Genomic DNA, 18,726 nt, shown 5'->3' on the forward strand with positions numbered 1-18,726 from the left:
TGTGGCCGGATTTTCACTACAAAAAGCCAGCTAACATAAAGGAAGGGAGAAAAAAACTAATACAAGTCTCCTAGATTAAAACAAAGATCAATGTATAATTATTGATTTATAAGACATCTTGAAACTGGAAAATTTACTTAGATGCTTGATGAAGAGGAGTTTCTCCATTTTATTAATACAACATTTTAAATTAAGAGATCTGATATTTCTTTTCTCGAAAGATCTATCCCCGTCCTCTCTCAAGTAATTTTACTCAATTGACTCATATCAAAAAAAGTGCCAAAAATTATGAAACCTGTTTCATTAATTCCAACTCGAGAAAATATTGATTCAATTGTTGGCCATCGTGAGAACAATGGCCATATTCAATATCTCGTACGTTGGAAGAGTAATATTACTGCATTTCAGTATTCTTGGTTATCTATCAGCGCGTTTAGAGATAAAAATATCATCATTGAATACATTAATTCGATTCTTATCAAAACATCACCTCCTGAACACGAAATTGTAATTCTTGGAATGAAAATCCAAGATGAAGAAGAGCTAATTAAATTCTATCATAAAAAATCAAAAGAAACGTTTGAATACACTGAAGAAGAAGTGCGAACTCGCTATCCACAAGAAGTATTATATTATTACGAAAAACATGCAAAATTCTGTGACGAAGAAAGCAATGCATAGATTATCTTGCAATGTCTAAGCATTTTTAATTACTACATTTCATTTTGAAATGAATTTCAACTTAAATTAATCGTAATTTCAAAAATAAAAAAGTCGAGCGATCATAATCTGGATATTCATGTGTCACAATTGTTTGACTGTTCCAGTATTTACCTCTTGAACTACATAATTCAACTCAATTTAAAATAAATATTTTTGGAAAACCTTTTTGATATAACAATTAATTCAAAATAGGTATTTATACTACATATTTCCTATTCCTTATTGTTTGTTAATAAAGTTTAAATTTAAAAATATATTACTAAAATTTCAAAATAAACTTTTGTTCCCTAACAAATCCAACTTAGTAAATGTAATATTCTGAATACAGTGACTGTTTTTATGATATATCATTAGTCCAGCATGAATTATGTTCTAAAATTAAAAATATGTCAATCAAAAACCTTCAATCCTTTTAAATTATTATTAAATTAATGGAGTTCTAACAATTTATAGAAGATATATGTTATAGAGAATCCACATTTTTTGAGTAAATATTTTGATAAAAATTATTGTGATTTGTCAATAATAATAAATCAGGAAAGATGTTTATTCCTCAGCGAGCATGTCGTGTTCCTTGAGGTAGTCGTAGATCTGGAGAAGGCGTGTGTACTTCTGGATACGTTCTCCGCGAGCTGTTGAACCTGTCTTGATGGCCTGAGCACCGATGGCGACAGCAAGGTCAGCGATGACGGAGTTGCATGTTTCGCCAGAGCGGTGGGAAACCATGACGCGGTGGCCAGCGTTGAGGATAAGGCGGGCAGCCTCCATACCCTCGGAGATTGTACCGATCTGGTTGACCTTGAGGAGGAGAGCGTTGCACCACTTGCCCTCGAGACCCTTCTTGATTGTGATTGGGTTTGTTGTGTAAAGGTCATCACCGACAAGCTGGACCTTGTCACCGATCTTAGCGTTGAGCTTTGTCCAGTTCTCGTAGTCGAGTTCGCCAAGAGCATCTTCGATTGAGACGATGGCTGGGTGGCGCTTGAGGAGGTCCTCGTAGTACTCGATCATCTGGTCGGCGTTGAGGAACTTGCCAACTTCGACTTCGTAGAGCTTCTTCTCTTCGTCGTAGAATTCGGATGAGGCAACATCCATAGCGATGAAGACATCCTTGCCAGCTTCGTAGCCAGCAGCCTTGATGGCCTCCTCGATAACGACGAGGGCCTCTTCTGGGGAGTCAAGGTTTGGAGCGAAGCCACCTTCATCACCAAGGTTCTTAGCGGAGAGACCGTACTTCTTGACGAGGATGCCGCCGAGCTTCTGGTAAACTTCGGCGATCATGCGGAGCTGGTCTGGGAATGGAACCTTGCGTGTTGGTGTAACCATGAATTCCTGGAACTTGAGGTTGCCACCGGCATGCTTGCCACCGTTAAGGATGTTGAAGAATGGAGATGGGAGCTTGAACTTCTTTGGAACCTTGTCGCAGCCACCATAGAAGGCCTTGGCGAGGTACTGGAAGAGTTCGATTTCCTGGATGGCAGCACCAGCTTCGGCGAGAGCGAAGGATGTAGCTGTGCAAGCGTTGCCACCAACGTTCTTCTTAAGAACTGTGCCATCTGTGTCGCAGATCTTCTTGTCGAGGGCTGGGAAGTCGCAGAAGCACATTCCCTTGAGAGCTGGGGAAAGAACCTCTGTAACGTTCTTGGCGGCCTTCTGTGTGCCCTTGCCACCATAGCGAGCCTTGTCGCCATCACGGAGTTCGAGGGCTTCACCAACACCTGTTGAAGCGCCAGATGGGGCGGAGGAGCGGCCAGCGAGTGTGATACGGCCGAGGTACTTTACGTAGACATCAACTTCGACTGTTGGGTTGCCACGGGAGTCAAGAACTTCGCGGCCAACAACCTTCTCGATGAGAGCCTTTGGAGCCTTCTTCTTAAGAAGGACGGAGAGTGTGCCGATTGGGTCCTCAGACTTGGCAGCCTCGGCAATGCATTCCTTAACAATAGCGTCGTGCTCGGCGTTCATTGTTATTAAAAGTGATACGACCATCCCTATTCATAATTTCTGAGGAGAAAGAACATTCTCCTTTCAAAAAAATGAGCTCAATTTTTGTGAATGAATTTGACGATAGGCCTTCATCCCTTAGTGGTCGAAATTCTTTTTGCAATTTTGGATGTATATCCTTAGAATGATTGATTCTATTTCTGAAATCATGTCACATTTTAAAAATTATGAATGTATCGTTCATTAATTTGACAGTTCTTAAATTATCCAATCACCATTTTTGATTTTAATATTCTATTATATATTGTATTTAGAATATAATTAGCTGTTGTTGCAATTTTTTATCGCTTCAATTTTATTACTTTTTCAAAATTTTCAATTACAAAAGTAATTACATTCATTGTTTGGCTATAAATCTGTCAATGTGATACCATACACCAGCTAATGGTAGTATTTTCCTTTTTAAATATTGATGAAAATGATACCAAATTTCTCTAAATTATAGGTAATGATGAATTGAATTGCAGAAATTGATGTTATTCTATCTGCATATATATTATTACTATTAGGTTGGTTTGATGACTGATTGCCGAATCAAACTTTATCTGTTATTGAAATATGCAAGTATCATATCATTTAATTATTTTATTAGGCTGTAACTAGTAAAAATCTTACTCACATAGTGAGCAACTCAAAAGACTTATAGAGCCTCGATTAAGCAAACTGAAAAAAATAGACCTTTCTGGATCATATTTTCCTTTTCCTCACTCGCACTTTTTATAAAATCTAAAATCACATAAATCTTCATTGAAACTTCTAGGAGTTGTATTTTTTATTCGCGCCGATAAAAGCTGACAAGTATCCCGTGTATATGAATATTTTTTTAGTTCTCATTCTTAAAAAGCTGTATATATTGTTTTTCATAAAAGAGTTTTCATTATTAATGATTGAGGATGAAAATGATATTGCTTATTCCACTGCCATACGTTCTTACTATGTATTTGTATACTGTCCAAAACCTCAATCAATAACTCTTACTTACAGGCAACTTGAAAATACAACAATTTATACACAAAACCTATTAGAAAATCGAATTCAGCTATTTAATGTTGTATCAGAGACACCTTTGAACGGAAGTGTATTTCAGATCAATGTATCAGTAAATCATTTACTTTCTCATACTCACGGTCAACAGATTAACATTAGGTTCGATAATAATCAGACCATTTTGTATGACGCTTCACACTACACAGGAAATAAAGCTAGCAATATGCTCTACTATATCCTTCCTGTTTTATGTACTGTTTCTCCTCAGCCTGTTCAACATTTTCAAGTTTGTATGACCGTATTACAAGAATACTCAGCATATACTAGTGAATTAGCTAAATACCTGAATTCTTCATCATTACATTTGATAAAATTTCTTGGCCAATTTGAAAATGAAGAATCGCCTTCTTTAATTGTTGGTCTCTTTATAATATCAAGATTATTAAAAGAAGTAGATGTTCCATACAAAGTTTCAAAGTATTTGACAACAAGATTACGAAATTATTTAGATCATGTTTATTCCGACGTAATTTTTACAGAGTCTTATAATTTACCAACCTCGTATCATCACATGGTAAAATCCCTGTACGATTTTATTAAGAGAAGCTGCGGTTCTGCATTTGCTGGGTTTTTAATTTGGTCTTTTTGCTCACCTATTATAGACATTGATACTGTCTCTTTCCTTTCACCTGTATCCGATATAATTGCCGATACTGACCTCAGACTTGCAAATAGCGACTTAATTAATTATTTATTGAAAAGATGTTCAAAAGGACAGCCAGTAATATTGACTGCCCTTTTTTCATCAATTAGTCCAATCAGTACAATCAAATGTCGCTCAAAAATTCTCAAATTATCACAGCAATTTACAGAATTGGACTATAAGTCTGTAGATGTTGAACAAATTGCAGCCATTTTATCTCATAGGTTAAGATTAGCGAGTATTGATTACTCAAGTCAAAACTTTTTCATTACAATTAAGCCAATATTAGATCATTTTTCAAATTTCCCATCTTTGTTTAATTCCATAGATCATTGGATGCCATTTCGACATCTCCCGAATTTCGCCATCGAATTCGATATTCCAAGAGAAATGGTTTTCGATTTAGCCATTACCGGAATAGAAAACGAGGAAAATGTCTCCAATTTATACATTTCTACCCTTGGAAATGTTCTTGTCCTCATTGAAGGTGAAAAATGGCTTCTTTTATTTGAAGAATTTTTCAAGCGAGTTAAATCCATTGCTTTTGATATCGGATTACAACTCCGTGAACAATGCCAGAAAACAATTTGGAAAGCAATGAGTGCAAATTCAGAAGAATTCAGTGAAATCACAAATAGAGTCTTTGGACCAGATGTTTGTGCTTTATATGCTGGATATTTCTCGGCATCGGCCTTTTTGGAGAATGATACAATCAGTGAAGCACTTCGCCAGTGTTTAGTTTCTCAATTACCAAATATTGATCTTTCACCACGCGCAATTGGTAAGGATTATGTTAACATTGTAGCCATTATGCGTTGTGAATGGGCTCTGACTGTTGATCCTGTGTCTATGAAGAAAATTGCAAAAGCAGCACTGAAATTAGTCAGATCTATCAAAAAGAGAGTGGAAACGATCAGTTCAACCGGTATTCGCAGACTTGCTTGTCTAGAAAAATGTGCAGACCATATAATTGAGACTCTTAATATGACTTTCCCTCATGTTTGAGATTTATTTATAAAAATTTTGTTTGTATTTTCGTTTTAACTTATGTTGATGTTTTCTCTAGTATATGTGTTATTTATTGTGGTTTTTATTTAAATAATGTGATAATTATCAGTTAATTTTTCAATCATGTAGCTTGAAATGAGTGAATGAAAGCATTTGAAGATAGCATTGAGATATCATTAAAGTTGAGATGTCATTCTAGGTTTAAATGAAAGATACAAAAGCAATTTTTTTTTTATTTTGAAATTATTAAAATTTATATCAATTTGATTCTTAAACATAAACAGTCAATAGCTAGTGTTAATGAGTTTCATTTATATCCCTGCTTCTAAATGAAATTCAAATGAAGAAATGAAGAAGGTAAGCAAAACAGATATGAAAACATAGAATATAAAAATATATTTAGTATTATCATACAAATAAAATGTTAAAATTAATCATTTCGGAGCAAATCTCTGTATTGTTGTTAGAGATCCTTGACGAGATATTATTCCAACTCTTCTAGTGAATTTTGTTGGGATATTTAGTTGGATATTTTGATTTCCGCCAGCAGCGTGGATTTTTTTGTCTCCACTGTCGCTGTCATCCAAAGAAATTCTGTGAGGAGAGGGTTTGATTCCATTCAATGTGATAGGAGAAGAAGGTGATCCTTTGAGCTTTTTAACTACAATATCTCCTGCAATCTTTAAAGAATTTGATCTAATTTCAGGGCCAATTGGAGGTAATTTAGCAATCTGTTTGCCAGGCATTGTATGCACTAATACTTCTGTTTCAGCTCTTGAATCTGGATTGAATTGGAGCATTGTTGCCATGATTTCTTTAATTTCATCAGGAAGAGAGTTTGAATTCTCAGGTGTGGCTCTTTGTATCTGTTTAAGCATGACAACAATGTTATTAACATTCCATGGCAACTTTTTTGTTACCATAAACCAAAGTAGGACTCCTAATGACCAGATATCAGATTTATAGGAAGGTGGGCATCCTAAAGTCAAATATTCCGGTGATAAAAATCCAACGTCAAATGGATTTGATTTATGAATTGTAGGATTAAAACTTTTCGGTGGAGGGTATATATCGGTAATAAATGCTACTGTTCCATTTTCTACAAAGATGTTTGATGCTTTGATTGTATTCGGTGCAATCTTTCGTTTATGAAGATGTCTGTAAATTCGAACTAGGACTTTCCATTGGGCATAAATGCTGTTAATATCAAGATCGCAGTTCGTTATGTATGAATAAAGGTCTAACCCTTCGAAAAATGGTCGAATGGCATAAACAAATCCTTCCTCATTGTAATAATAGTGGTATGGAAGAAAGCAAGCTTCTTTTAATCCTCTAACAATTCTGATTGTCTGTATGAAATTGTCCACATCAGCTTCGTCGCCGATTGCCTTTTTTGAAAAAGCTTTGCAGATGTATAATTTGTTATTATCTTCTTTTTTAAGGATATACGATGGACCTAAGAACCCACTATTCAAAGGTTTGAGATATATAAAACCAGGCGGAACGAATTGTACTGTTATTAGATTTTTGAATCCTCATCAAAATTTGAGCATCGAGTGAATTTGTTAATTTGATTATTATCAGTAAATTTGTTCAATTAATTCGAAAGTATCAAATTGAATAATGGCACTTTTGAGAGGATTTACTTTATCGGCCTCAGAAAAGGGAAATGCGATCAGCTCAAAACAAATAAATGCCCAATAATCTATACTATAATTTGTACGATTTCTCTAACTCAGATTCATTCTTTGTTCCGAGTTCAGAAATTGAAATTGATTTGAATTGAATTACACAAATAAGAACCCTAAGTAGTATAACTCAAGAAGAAATATGATACCTGTGATAGTGATTTACTCGTAATTATGCTTACAACAATTAATTGACCGACGTTATAGGTATTTTGTCATTATTCCCGAACTTTCTATAACAGTAAATGATTCCTTTTTATATATGAATGCTAAATACCAAAAACTCTTAAATCTATAAACATTGAACTCTCATTTAGGCGGATTTTATTGCATTCACCAACTAAAATGATCGACATGATTGTATACGTAAGTAATAGATAGTCATATACGATAAAAGCACAAAGTTATTACGCAAAAATTCAAATAAATGTTTATCTATATATATACATACAATAATATATCTAATTAGCAGCTATTGGCCTTCTTGCAGAACTTGGCCTATAGTTCTGGATTGGAGAATCCGGAAGAGGCGGCATTGAAGGAATATTAATAGAAATTTTAGGTTGCTTTGGAGATTTCCTTCTGGGGAATGAAATTCTTTCATCAAGTGTTTGAGCGTTGGAAATATTTTCTTCTTTTGGCATTATTTTCTTTGATTTTTTAGTTGATTTCTTTTTTGATGATTTCTTCTTTGTTTTCTTACTCGTTTTGGATGACTTTGGAATTGTTTTTGTCTTTTCTTCTTTCTGTGGAAGAGGTTCTGTCATATCTTCTTTAATTTCTTTAGGAACCTTAGGAAGTTTGATAACAGGTGTGTGAACAATGAATTTGTCCATTGTTCGATATGTTCTGTTGCTTGGAGTTGTTTCCTTTTTATCTTTTTTAGATTCTATAAATTTTTCTCTATAATTACGTGGAGAAACAACTTCTGGATCAATAGTATGATGGGAATTCCTGGGATGATGGTGTTGTTTAGGCTCTGGAACAGTAAATGATAAATTAAATTCACCATCAAAAGTTTTTGGTGATTTTGGAGATTGAGATAATCTAATATTGCTTTTTACGTCCTTTACTTCATGAAAGATGAATTTCTCTTTTCCTCTGAGCATTCTAATATGTTTCTTATTATTATCAGCAAATCTGAAACCAATTGTATCATTTAACTGTAGGATAATCGGTATTGGAAGATAATGATCATTTTCTGGACCAAAGCTATAGCAATAACAATCTCCATTTTCTTGAAATCTGATTGTACCTGATCTGTTGGAGTAGCATTGATAATCTGTTGCTGAAAATACAGTTAAGCCTAGTTCGTTATGAAATGACTTAATTCCATTGGAATTAAACTGATGAGCTCGGATAAGAACTTTCAGGTTATTTTTAAGCAGAAACTCCTTGGTTGCTAATTCTCCAAAGAAGTATCCTGTTCCTCTTCCATTCATATCATAACATGAAAGTGGGTCAGAAGGGTCCGACCAAACAACATCACTAACTGATGGAAAATAGTTAGTATTGATGAGAGGTTTCCGTATTTTATCAATATCTCCTAATAGTTGGAAGCGTGGACTCAAACCACCATGAAGGCAAATTGCTGATTTCCCAATAATTGTAGCAAAAGACATCATTGAAAAGACGGATTGAAATGCTCTATAAGCTATATCACTGTTATAAATCATTGACAATTCTGAATAAAAACCATAAACTCGATTGATTTGTTCAAATTCATGATTTCCTCTTAATAATGTAATATGATTAGGATATTTGCAGTAAAGTAGTAACAGAAGTAAAATTACATGAAATGATGAGTTACCTCTATCAACATAATCACCAAGAAAAACAATCCGTTCATGAGGTGGTCTATTGAACAATCTAAGTATACGAAATAGATCTTGAATGTTACCGTGTAGATCTCCTACAACTAACGCAGGAAAAGGAACTTGCGTTATGATTGGTTCATTCTTGAGTAATGTTTCTGCTCTTTTGCATATAGAAACCACTACATTTTCTGGGAACCATGGTAAAGGATCGCGCTTCCGATTACTTGAAATCCATAAATTTTCATATTTTTGAAGTAGCTCATCAAGAAATCATTCTGAATTAATTTCTGACTTTCAAATTTTAATCTGTGATGTATAAAATACAGACATGTAAAGTCGATAGTGAAGATAACTGATAAATTCTCAAATAAAATTCTGAAGAGTTATCTCCGTAATGAAAATCATAAGCTTGGTAAAAATATATTAATTTAGCATTTGAACTAATCGTGGTATCTGCCAATCTACATGAGATGCTTCAAAAATTGTGTGATCTATCAAAATTAATTAAACTCATTTTCTTATATAAAGTCTCTTTACTGCTCTCTTCCCTAAACATTGATAATTCCCTTTCAAAAAAATTGAATACTTTCGAGTTTTTTTCGAAAGAAATGATGTTACTCAAGAATTTTGGCTTATTTCTTTTTGTAAAATAATATACATATTAAATAAGCTTGTTGGACAGGTATTTTTCCCTAGAACCGTCGATTTTTAAAAATAAAAATGGGTATTTGTTCTTTGTGTCACTTTTATGGGTCTGTGTGAGGAACTCAAAAGTGACAATAAATTTTAGCATTGATAAGTTCTATATATTTGAAGAGATTGACCGGTAGACAAGTTGATATCACACAACTCCCAATTTATCCTAAATAGTGGGTATCTTCAATAGTTGTTAATATTTATTCCTAAAAAAATATTAAGCACTTTTGGCCCCATGATCAGTTAAGAATTTGACGATTTCTGTTGATTCCTCTTTAATCGCAATATCAAGAGGGTGTACATTGATATAGAAAGAACATGATAAGTAAGAGGATGCCATAAAAATTATTAGGATTCCATAAAATAATGATATATATGATAAGAAAGAGAAAGGAAATTCTATTAAGCAATAATAAATATGGAACGAAAAAGAACCCAATAAAATAATGATAAGCATGAAAAGAAAGAAAATAAGGTACAGGTTGACATCAGCACCGTGTTTAACTAAGAATTTGACAATTTCTATTGAATTCTTTTTAATTGCAATGCTAAGAGGACAATCATTAATATAGAGAGAACATTATAAAATAATGATAAGTATCAAAAGAAAGATAGTTCCATGTAACATTGATGAAATTGAAATGAAAGAAAATTGCATAAAGCAATGTTGAATATGAAAAGAAATAGAACTATATAAAGCAATGATAAATATGAAAAGAAATGAAATTTGATAAAACAATGATATATAGTAGGGGAAAGCAATGATAAATTTGATAATAAAAGGAACTTCCTAAAATTTTGATAAATATGAAAATAAAGGGAACTCCCTAAAATAATGATAAATGTTATATTAAAAAGAATGTAATAGGACAATGAGAAATATGAACAGAAAGAGAACTACATTAAAATAATGATAAATATAGCATGAAAGAGAATAATTTTCGCATTAACATTAGCACCGTGTTCTACTAAGAATTTGACAATTTCTAGTGAATTTTTCTTTACTGCAGTAGTAATAGGGCAGCCATTGGTATCAAGAGAATCCAATAAAACAATAATAAATATGAAAAGAAAGATTATTTCATAAATCAATGCTAAATATGAAAAGAAAGAGAATTCCATAAAACATTGACAAATTTAAAAAGAAAGAGAATAAGTGGCATGTTGACATCAGCACCATGTTCAACTAAGATTTTGACAATTTCTGTTGAATTAGCTTTAATTGCCATGCATAGTGGGGTTATCATGGTATGAAAAGAATTATTTGAAACAATGAAAGATATGGAAAGAAAGATAATTTTATAAAGTAATAATAAATATCAAAGGCAAGAGAACCGAATAAAACAATATTAAATATAGAAAGAAAGAGAATTCTACAAAGCAATGATAAATATCAAAGGCAAGAGAAACAAATAAAACAATATTAAATATAAAAAGAAAGATAATTGGATAAAACCATGATAAATATTAAGAGAAAGAGAATAGTATAAATAAATGGTAAATATCAAAAGAAAGAGAATATAATAAAAAAATAATAAATATCAAAAGAAAGAAAATACGCATCATGTTGGTATCAGCGCCATGTTCAACTAAGAATTTGACAATTTCTATTGATTTCTCTTTAATTGCAACACTAAGAGGACAATCATTAGAATAGAAAGAATATGATATAACAATGATAAATATTAAGAGAAAGATAATTGGATAAAACCATAATAAATATTAAGAGAAAACGAATTCCATAAAATATTGACAAATATAAAAAGAAAGAGAATAAGTTGCAAGTTGATATCAGCACCATGTTCAACTAAGAATTTGGCAATTTCTAGTGAATTAATTTTAATTGCAATACTTAGTGGGGATTCATAGGTGACAATAAAAGCGAGAATCCAATAAAATAATGAATAATAATAAAATAAAGAAAATGCAATAAAACTATGATAGATATAAAATGAATAGAAATGTAAATATCGTTGATATCTGCTCCATTAGAAAGTAAATAAGATGCAACGTCATAATTACCAAAATACATGCTTTCTGCTATTGAATTATGAGTTTGTCCAAAATTTGATTTAAGGTACTCAGAAATTTCGTGTTGTTGATAATCTAATGCTATATTTAGCATTTTATCAAATGATTTACCATCTTCTATCATTTGCATAAAAATGTTTTGATTTCCTCCTTGAATGGCATATTCTTCGGATTTTTTAGTATAATAAGCTCCTAAATTTTTCAAGTAATTGAAACACAATTCTGATCCGTATTTAATTGCACAATCGAGTGGAGTGATCTTATTAATCCCGTGATTAATATCAAGATTTGGGAATTTATTCTTAAGATCATGTGGAATGAATTTATTATCTATTTCCTTATCAATATCAAGATTAGGGAATTTTCTCTTAAGGTCATCAACTTTATCCCATGCAATATAGAATAAAGGAGATTCTGTTGAATACAAATTCAGAATTTCTTCTTCTTCAATTTCAGATTTGAAGTTTTCGAATTTAAAGCCCCTGTTATATAACAGCACTGCTAGTTTCTCATTTTTCGGTTTGACGATGTATGAAAATTCGTTTGATATGTTTTGATAAAGTTCTGTAAATAATTTAATATCTTTAGGACGCATTTCCGAAAAAATGTCAATCAAATAAAATGGCATCTTGATAGGTATTTTGTTATTTTTAATGAAATCAATTATTTGGGATGATGATTGTTCAATATTATTTAAGTTGACAGCCCAAATTAGTTTTGAAGTTTGACTTGGGTATTCGAATAATTAATTAAGCTAAGATCGCCTTTAGGTTCATTTTTGTTAGGCCTAGAAGTACTTTGTCCTGCCTCCATATAAAATACGTTATTCGATTGATACTTTTTCGGATAATTTCATTTGAATAGCCTCTCAGATGAATATAATACTAAATACTGAAGAGGACATGTTGAACTAGTCTTAGAATAATTATATTATTTGTTTTATTTGAAAATTAACTTTGATTTAGTTCCTAATTTTTTCAATTAAAAATTACTATCGTTGTTTTCAAGAAATTTTGATTTCCTTCATCATTTGGTTAGTTTTAGTCATTATCTAACCTTCGAAAATAGTATGTTCAAATATAATATTTCAAATTTAATACTTTTCACCAATAAAATTGCCAGCAGATATAACATAATATTTTGCTTAATATAGTGCTTTAACATATTTTGAAATGATGCTCAATTTCTGTTTAATTTATGCTTATCCACGATCTTTGCATAGCTTGTTGACAAGATATTAACAAATTTTCAATGATCTATTCTCCTGAACACCAAACAAACAATACTTCCCAACAAATTTGCAAAATCTACTAATTTTAGATGCATACATATGAATACATGATAATATCTCTGTTATATAACAAATTTTATCTATCATCTTGTACTAATAAATTTCATTTTTTGTTCTTCCATGAATAAAAATACCATTAGCTTAAGTTCTTTTTGAGTAATATCATTTCAGAACCTCGTTATTTTTCAAGCTTATTTGCTCATGCCAGCTCAAAAAGGAAACAATTAAATTATTTATTTTGTTGAAAAAGAAATATGTGTGGAAAGAAAAACCACTTTATCATGCAATTGCATCGAACAAAACTGATACTGTTTCTGAATTGACGGAATAATCTGCTTCAGTTAATCATATTGCAACATATGGAGAAACTCCTCTTAATAAAGCTGTTATAATATTTTAGGATCTGAACTGTAATCGATCAAAATATAGAATAGACAACTAATGAACATCAAACGAATTATGATATCACACATCAAAGCAAGTTGCTTATGTATGTGTCATATCTCGCGGTCTAATACATGACATGATTTAAGATTGTGTTTTCAAAACAGTCAAAGCTTAAGCTTTTTGATTGTGTTTTGATTCTTTTTTCAACATTCATATTTTTAATATAAAACTCCAGAATTACTTACTGAATTTAATTACGGGATTAAAAAAGATATGTTATAAGTGTGTTTAGGTTGTATAAGATATGCTTATTAATGATTGAATGAAAAAATGGTTAAATTTTTATTAATTCTCCTTTGAAGTCAAAAACAGTAATATTGAAATGGCCACTATTAATTGAATTCTTTGTTTGGGTTATTTTGAAAGCAACAAAATAATCATTAGTTTGAAGTGGAAATTCCTTGATTTCTCTTTTTTGAAATTCATAGTATTGATTATCTAATACAATAGATGTTCCATCTTCTTTGATACCTTCTAGCATCCATTTCCTCAATAAACTAGAATTATTAAGACATGTTGATCGTAGAATATATGATTTTGGTTTTAATTTATATCCCTTTAGATCAGCTTTTACCCATGAATTAGGTTTATCATCTGTAGCGAAATGAGCATAATCTAAATATGAATTTATATTGGATAAATTTCCACCATAAATAGATGAAGCAGTCATTTCCATTTGAATTTCTTTAGAAATTTCTACATATCTTGATTCATAAATACTAATAGGTTGATCTGATATTTGAAATTGATTTTGAATCAAATGTTTTTCGAAAGATGTAATAGATTGATTTGAGATTTCAAATTTATTTCTTAATTTTGAATGATGTTTCAATGTTTCATTATAAATAGTTAAAAGACTTGATTCATAAGAGTTTTCAACTGAAAAATTATAAATATAGTCATAAACTTCTGAAGAACAAAATTGTAAATTAACATAGCTAAATAAATCAAATAATGTACTGTCTCTTCTGCAAGTATCTAAAAGTAACAAACATAGTTTGTCTTCATTTTCTATTTTCAGTTCTTTTGACTTCAAAATTTTTTCACAAAATTCAAATCCATTTTTCACAAAATTTGTAATGATATCATCATCTTTCAGACTGTAGAAATGTGATGAAATGTACTTGATGCATTCATTCATTGTCGTAGAATCGTTTTCGTATGCAGAAATTTCGTACTTCTTAAAAATGTTTTCATTTGTGAGAGATTTGTCTGATTTAACATGTTTAGCATATATTTGTATGAGTATTTGATTTCCAAAATATTTGCCGATTTCGAATATGTCATGATAATGTGCCTCATCTGCTTCAAATTCAAGTTTCCCTGTTTCTATAAAGTTTGAAAGTATATCAATCGAATCTTGGCATGTAATATCTAGATGTGTGTTCAATGATGTGATTGATTTATCAATATAATATTTTTCTTTGATTAATTCTGAAAAACAAATCGCTGAAGACTTCTTTGTGTTGATGATTCGATCATTAATACTGATACTCAATGTACCACATTCCGTAATAACATGAGCACGCTTTAATTCATTGCACAATTTCGATATTTGCACCATGAAAAAAAAATACAAAATTTATCGTTGCTAATCAAAAGATACTTCACCTGAAGGGTATTATTGTGTAAAAAAAGTACCTTTTTGTTTACCTTCATAATAACATTTGTGCTACCAATATATATCAAATGTAGGAGCATTTTAATTGTGCGTAAAAATACTGAAGTCAAGATATCAAACTTCAATATTATGATTTTTTAAAATCAATCTGAACAAACTCCTAAAAATTTCATTTATTGACACCAAATGCATAACTAGTTGGTGTGAATGTATGTATGATTTTCACCATTTAGATTTGGTAAATTATACAACTAGAATTTATTTATTTTGGTAAATTTTGCAATTCTAGGGCATCTAACTAACATCTAATCTTTGATTAAGAAAATTTTATTATATTATCTGGAATTCATAAAAGAATCCTGAATCATTTTTAAAGCACAGGAAACTATGTTTTATTATATAATATGGTCTATTGAAATTGAACAAATAAGAATAGATTATGTATAGAAAATCAATAAAAATTAAGCGGTAATATGTTTATTAGTGGTTTAGTATGGAACCTTATGGGGCATACTATGATTTGTAATTTAAAATTGCAAAAAGCAATTAAAAATAGAGGTTTATTCAAACATATTAGACTGACAACAAGAACGCCTAACCTCATGACATTCCGGTTGCAGTGTCTTGATTGGTGTGTTTGCAAATCTCTTGGAAATTTGTCCGATTGGTCTGCAAGGTCGTGGAATTGAGCGTCCGAGAATTGCAGGGTCAACCGGGAACATTTCTTTATTGACTCTTGGTAATGGTGCATCGAAGAAGGAATAAGGAGCTTTTCGCGGTATATTTGTACTCATGCTATTGACGGAAACTGGCACTTTTTAGGATTTTCTCTCAATATTTCTGCCGAATTTTCATCAACATAATTTTTGTGAGGGATTGATTTGTTTTATGATATTGTTTAATATTATTGGAAAATTTTGATAAAATTTCCAATTCAATGAGAATGAACCTCAGAAAATTTGAACGTTATAAAATTTGGTATACAAATTTTATAAATCTTGTGTTCATTTTTTATTATATTTAGGTTTGCATCTGAATGTAAATGCCAAAAACCAATTGATTGTCCAGAATGTGCAGGTTTTGATATTTGAGGAAAATAAAATTGCTTGTTTGCTAAATTTAATATAATATTATGCGTTGATTCATCATTTCATATGTTTTCTTAAAATATGCAAGCAAATTAAGAAAGTTTGAAATTAATTTTTTTGAAACAATCATTATCCAAGTGAATTCGGGTAAAAAATAGATTTTAGTATTAAATGTATCTATAGTTTAATGGTAATTTTTTGTATCTAGAACAATGAAAAAAGCGCTAAAAAGTAAACGAAAGCGTAATTCAATTAATGGATGATGATTCCATCTTAAATTCAGCATTGTCAACAGAAAATGCAAACGATATAGGCCCAACATCGAAAAAATACAAAATTCGAAAATGGCTTTCTGTTATTACTTGTTGCTTATGCTATGTTATTGCATATTTCCATAGATTTACTCCAGCTGTACTCGCCAAAATGATTGCTCCCGATTTTGGAGTCTCAATTTCAGACTTAGGATTTTTCACTTCAATGTTTTTCTGGTCTTATGGGCTTTTGCAGCCATTTGTAGGTTCTCTTGCTGATGTATTTGAAATTCGTTATACGATTACAATTTCATTAATAATTGCATTAATTGGTTCATTATTATGCGGACTTGCTCAAACTTTGACGATGTGTTCCATAGGAAGGCTTCTTGTAGGTGTTGGTTGTGCCGCAGTATATGTTTCAACTAATAAAGTTGCAGCCAACTGGTTTAATTATAAAGAATTTAGATTTTTTGCTGGAGCAGTGATTGGTGTCGGAGGACTCGGATCAATATTATCTCAATCACCACTCCAGATGCTTGGTACCATCATTGGTTGGCGAAAATGCTTCATTGTTGTTTCAATTGCCGGATTAGTTTTTGCCATCATGGCTTTTGCCTTTGTAAGAAGTCATCCTAGTAAATGTGGTCTAGTTGGTTATAATACACTTCCGCCCCGTGGTAAACCTTGCGATGAAATTCTTCAAGTTTTCAAGAATTTGAAGATGACAGCGATGATTCCTGACTTTTGGCTTATTTCTACATTAATGTTCTTTGGTCCAGGATTTTATATGGACGTCACTGGCCTTTACGGAGTTCCATTTTTAACTGATGTATTTCATTATTCTAATTCTGTTGCATCGAACTGTCAAATGTCTTTGTCGTTGTCTGTTATTGTTGGAAGCCCTCTTATTCCTGTTATCGCTGAGCTCATCCACCGGAGAAAGCTGACAATCATTATATTTGCCAGTATTTCAATAACTGCAGCAGCGACTTTAGCATGTCTAGATTATGTTAGCCCTATTTATGCATGTATACTCTTCTTTTGTTTCGGATTCGGATGCACAGGTCCACAAGGAATTATGATGGGATTCTTCAAAGAACTTTCATCAGGTCCATCGCTGGAAGGAACACTTCTCGGTTTCGGAAACTGCTTTAGCTTCATTGGTGGAAGCATTTTCCCGCTTTTAACTTCTGGATTTGTTAAAACATATCCTCATTCAGAGCATAGCTTGATGGTTCCAGAATCATTGAGGATAGGATTGTGGGGTTTAGCTATTGTTTCTTTAACAATGTTAATTTATTCCACATTATTTGTTCGAGAAAGAAAATGATCTCATTTTTTCTCTTTGTTGTTTCGAATGTTTATGCATAAAGATGTATTCTATCGTTTTTATTCAACATTTTTGTGTTTTTGATTATGAAAGGAAATGATCAAAAAAATATTTGCGTTAGGTCATTACAGTTATTAATGTTATGATCTTTGTATTCACCCTTAATAATTTTACCATATAAATACTTTCAAACGCAAAATAATATCCAAAAAATTATTAATTACCTAGGAAATAAAACATTCTATTTTATAAAATGTTAGATACAAAAACAACAAATCCATATATAATATAAAGAGATTCACTTGGGAACAAGAGGTGCAAGTTTAGATAAAGATAAGACTTTTCTGCTATTACATGCCTTGACTGAAAATGCTGGAAGAGATAGTCTATTGGACTGAGGAACTGCAACGGTCCTTGATAATCTTGGAAGAATTCTTGAGGCTCTGTTAGGCGCTTGTAAAACAGACCCCAAGGATTCTCTAAGATAATTTGTGATCTGTGTAATATTCCATCTTTTTTCTGGATCTCTTATCATTGAATGTTTGATAATTTCAATTAATTCATGAGGTGTTTCTTCAGGGATTTGTATTTCACCTGATTGAACCATGAGTTGAGCTTTATGTGATGGGATTCCTTTCAAAAACCAATCACTTACTATTAAAGCCAAAATTGTGGCTCCAAATGACCAAATATCAGCACTAAATGGATCATATGGAGATTTATTAATAACTTCTGGCGCAAGTAGATTGATTGATCCCATAAATTTTGTAGAAATTCCTTCCAAATGCGTGGACATACCAAAATCGGCGAGTTTGACTTGGTTGTACTCGTCAATTAGGATATTGTTTGGCTTAATATCATGGTGTGCAACACTATTAGAATGGCAAACCTCAATGGCAGCTGCTAGTTGAGAAACTATTGTTAATATTTTTCTTCCAGAGAGTTGATTTTGTTTTAATAGTAAATCCAAAACGCTCCCATTAGAACAGTATTCGAGAATTACAAACATATGATCTCCTTCTATGAAATGATTATAAA

The 18,726-nt window shown here is 31.6% G+C and overlaps 10 protein-coding genes across 10 annotated transcripts; 3 read left to right on the forward strand and 7 right to left on the reverse strand.

The window, feature by feature from the left end:
• Window positions 1–288: 288 nt before the first annotated feature.
• Window positions 289–1,099, forward strand: TVAGG3_0309550 (chromo domain-like family; the record flags this gene model as incomplete). The annotated part of the gene is made up of 1 exon (XM_001322248.1): window positions 289–681. The coding sequence occupies one exon, from the start codon at window positions 289–291 to the stop codon at window positions 679–681; it is 393 nt and encodes a 130-aa protein (XP_001322283.1).
• A 135-nt stretch (window positions 1,100–1,234) lies between these two features.
• On the reverse strand, window positions 1,235–2,688 carry TVAGG3_0309560 (enolase; the record flags this gene model as incomplete). The annotated part of the gene is made up of 1 exon (XM_001322247.2): window positions 1,270–2,688. One exon carries the CDS (start codon window positions 2,686–2,688, stop codon window positions 1,270–1,272), a length of 1,419 nt encoding a protein of 472 aa, XP_001322282.1.
• Window positions 2,689–3,563: 875 nt separating this feature from the next.
• On the forward strand, window positions 3,564–5,422 carry TVAGG3_0309570 (uncharacterized protein; the record flags this gene model as incomplete). The annotated part of the gene is made up of 1 exon (XM_001322246.1): window positions 3,611–5,422. The coding sequence occupies one exon, from the start codon at window positions 3,611–3,613 to the stop codon at window positions 5,420–5,422; it is 1,812 nt and encodes a 603-aa protein (XP_001322281.1).
• A 398-nt stretch (window positions 5,423–5,820) lies between these two features.
• On the reverse strand, window positions 5,821–6,955 carry TVAGG3_0309580 (cellular response to bisphenol A; the record flags this gene model as incomplete). The annotated part of the gene is made up of 1 exon (XM_001322245.2): window positions 5,860–6,900. One exon carries the CDS (start codon window positions 6,898–6,900, stop codon window positions 5,860–5,862), a length of 1,041 nt encoding a protein of 346 aa, XP_001322280.2.
• Window positions 6,956–7,525: 570 nt separating this feature from the next.
• TVAGG3_0309590 (phosphoprotein phosphatase protein) lies at window positions 7,526–9,202 on the reverse strand (the record flags this gene model as incomplete). The annotated part of the gene is made up of 1 exon (XM_001322244.2): window positions 7,575–8,738. One exon carries the CDS (start codon window positions 8,736–8,738, stop codon window positions 7,575–7,577), a length of 1,164 nt encoding a protein of 387 aa, XP_001322279.2.
• A 2,276-nt stretch (window positions 9,203–11,478) lies between these two features.
• Window positions 11,479–12,475, reverse strand: TVAGG3_0309600 (protein ubiquitination; the record flags this gene model as incomplete). Its single annotated transcript, XM_001322243.2, has 1 exon — window positions 11,479–12,285. The coding sequence occupies one exon, from the start codon at window positions 12,283–12,285 to the stop codon at window positions 11,479–11,481; it is 807 nt and encodes a 268-aa protein (XP_001322278.1).
• A 1,194-nt stretch (window positions 12,476–13,669) lies between these two features.
• TVAGG3_0309610 (protein ubiquitination) lies at window positions 13,670–14,959 on the reverse strand (the record flags this gene model as incomplete). Its single annotated transcript, XM_001322242.2, has 1 exon — window positions 13,670–14,959. The coding sequence occupies one exon, from the start codon at window positions 14,957–14,959 to the stop codon at window positions 13,670–13,672; it is 1,290 nt and encodes a 429-aa protein (XP_001322277.1).
• A 508-nt stretch (window positions 14,960–15,467) lies between these two features.
• On the reverse strand, window positions 15,468–15,767 carry TVAGG3_0309620 (uncharacterized protein; the record flags this gene model as incomplete). The annotated part of the gene is made up of 1 exon (XM_001322241.2): window positions 15,468–15,767. One exon carries the CDS (start codon window positions 15,765–15,767, stop codon window positions 15,468–15,470), a length of 300 nt encoding a protein of 99 aa, XP_001322276.1.
• A 269-nt stretch (window positions 15,768–16,036) lies between these two features.
• On the forward strand, window positions 16,037–17,688 carry TVAGG3_0309630 (major facilitator superfamily transporter; the record flags this gene model as incomplete). The annotated part of the gene is made up of 1 exon (XM_001322240.1): window positions 16,360–17,688. The coding sequence occupies one exon, from the start codon at window positions 16,360–16,362 to the stop codon at window positions 17,686–17,688; it is 1,329 nt and encodes a 442-aa protein (XP_001322275.1).
• A 298-nt stretch (window positions 17,689–17,986) lies between these two features.
• Window positions 17,987–18,697, reverse strand: TVAGG3_0309640 (protein serine/threonine kinase protein; the record flags this gene model as incomplete). The annotated part of the gene is made up of 1 exon (XM_001322239.1): window positions 17,987–18,697. The coding sequence occupies one exon, from the start codon at window positions 18,695–18,697 to the stop codon at window positions 17,987–17,989; it is 711 nt and encodes a 236-aa protein (XP_001322274.1).
• Window positions 18,698–18,726: the final 29 nt, after the last annotated feature.

The sequence above is a fragment of the Trichomonas vaginalis genome, chromosome V (genome assembly GCF_026262505.1).
Source record: "Trichomonas vaginalis G3 chromosome V, whole genome shotgun sequence".
Taxonomy (NCBI): Eukaryota; Parabasalia; order Trichomonadida; family Trichomonadidae; genus Trichomonas; species Trichomonas vaginalis.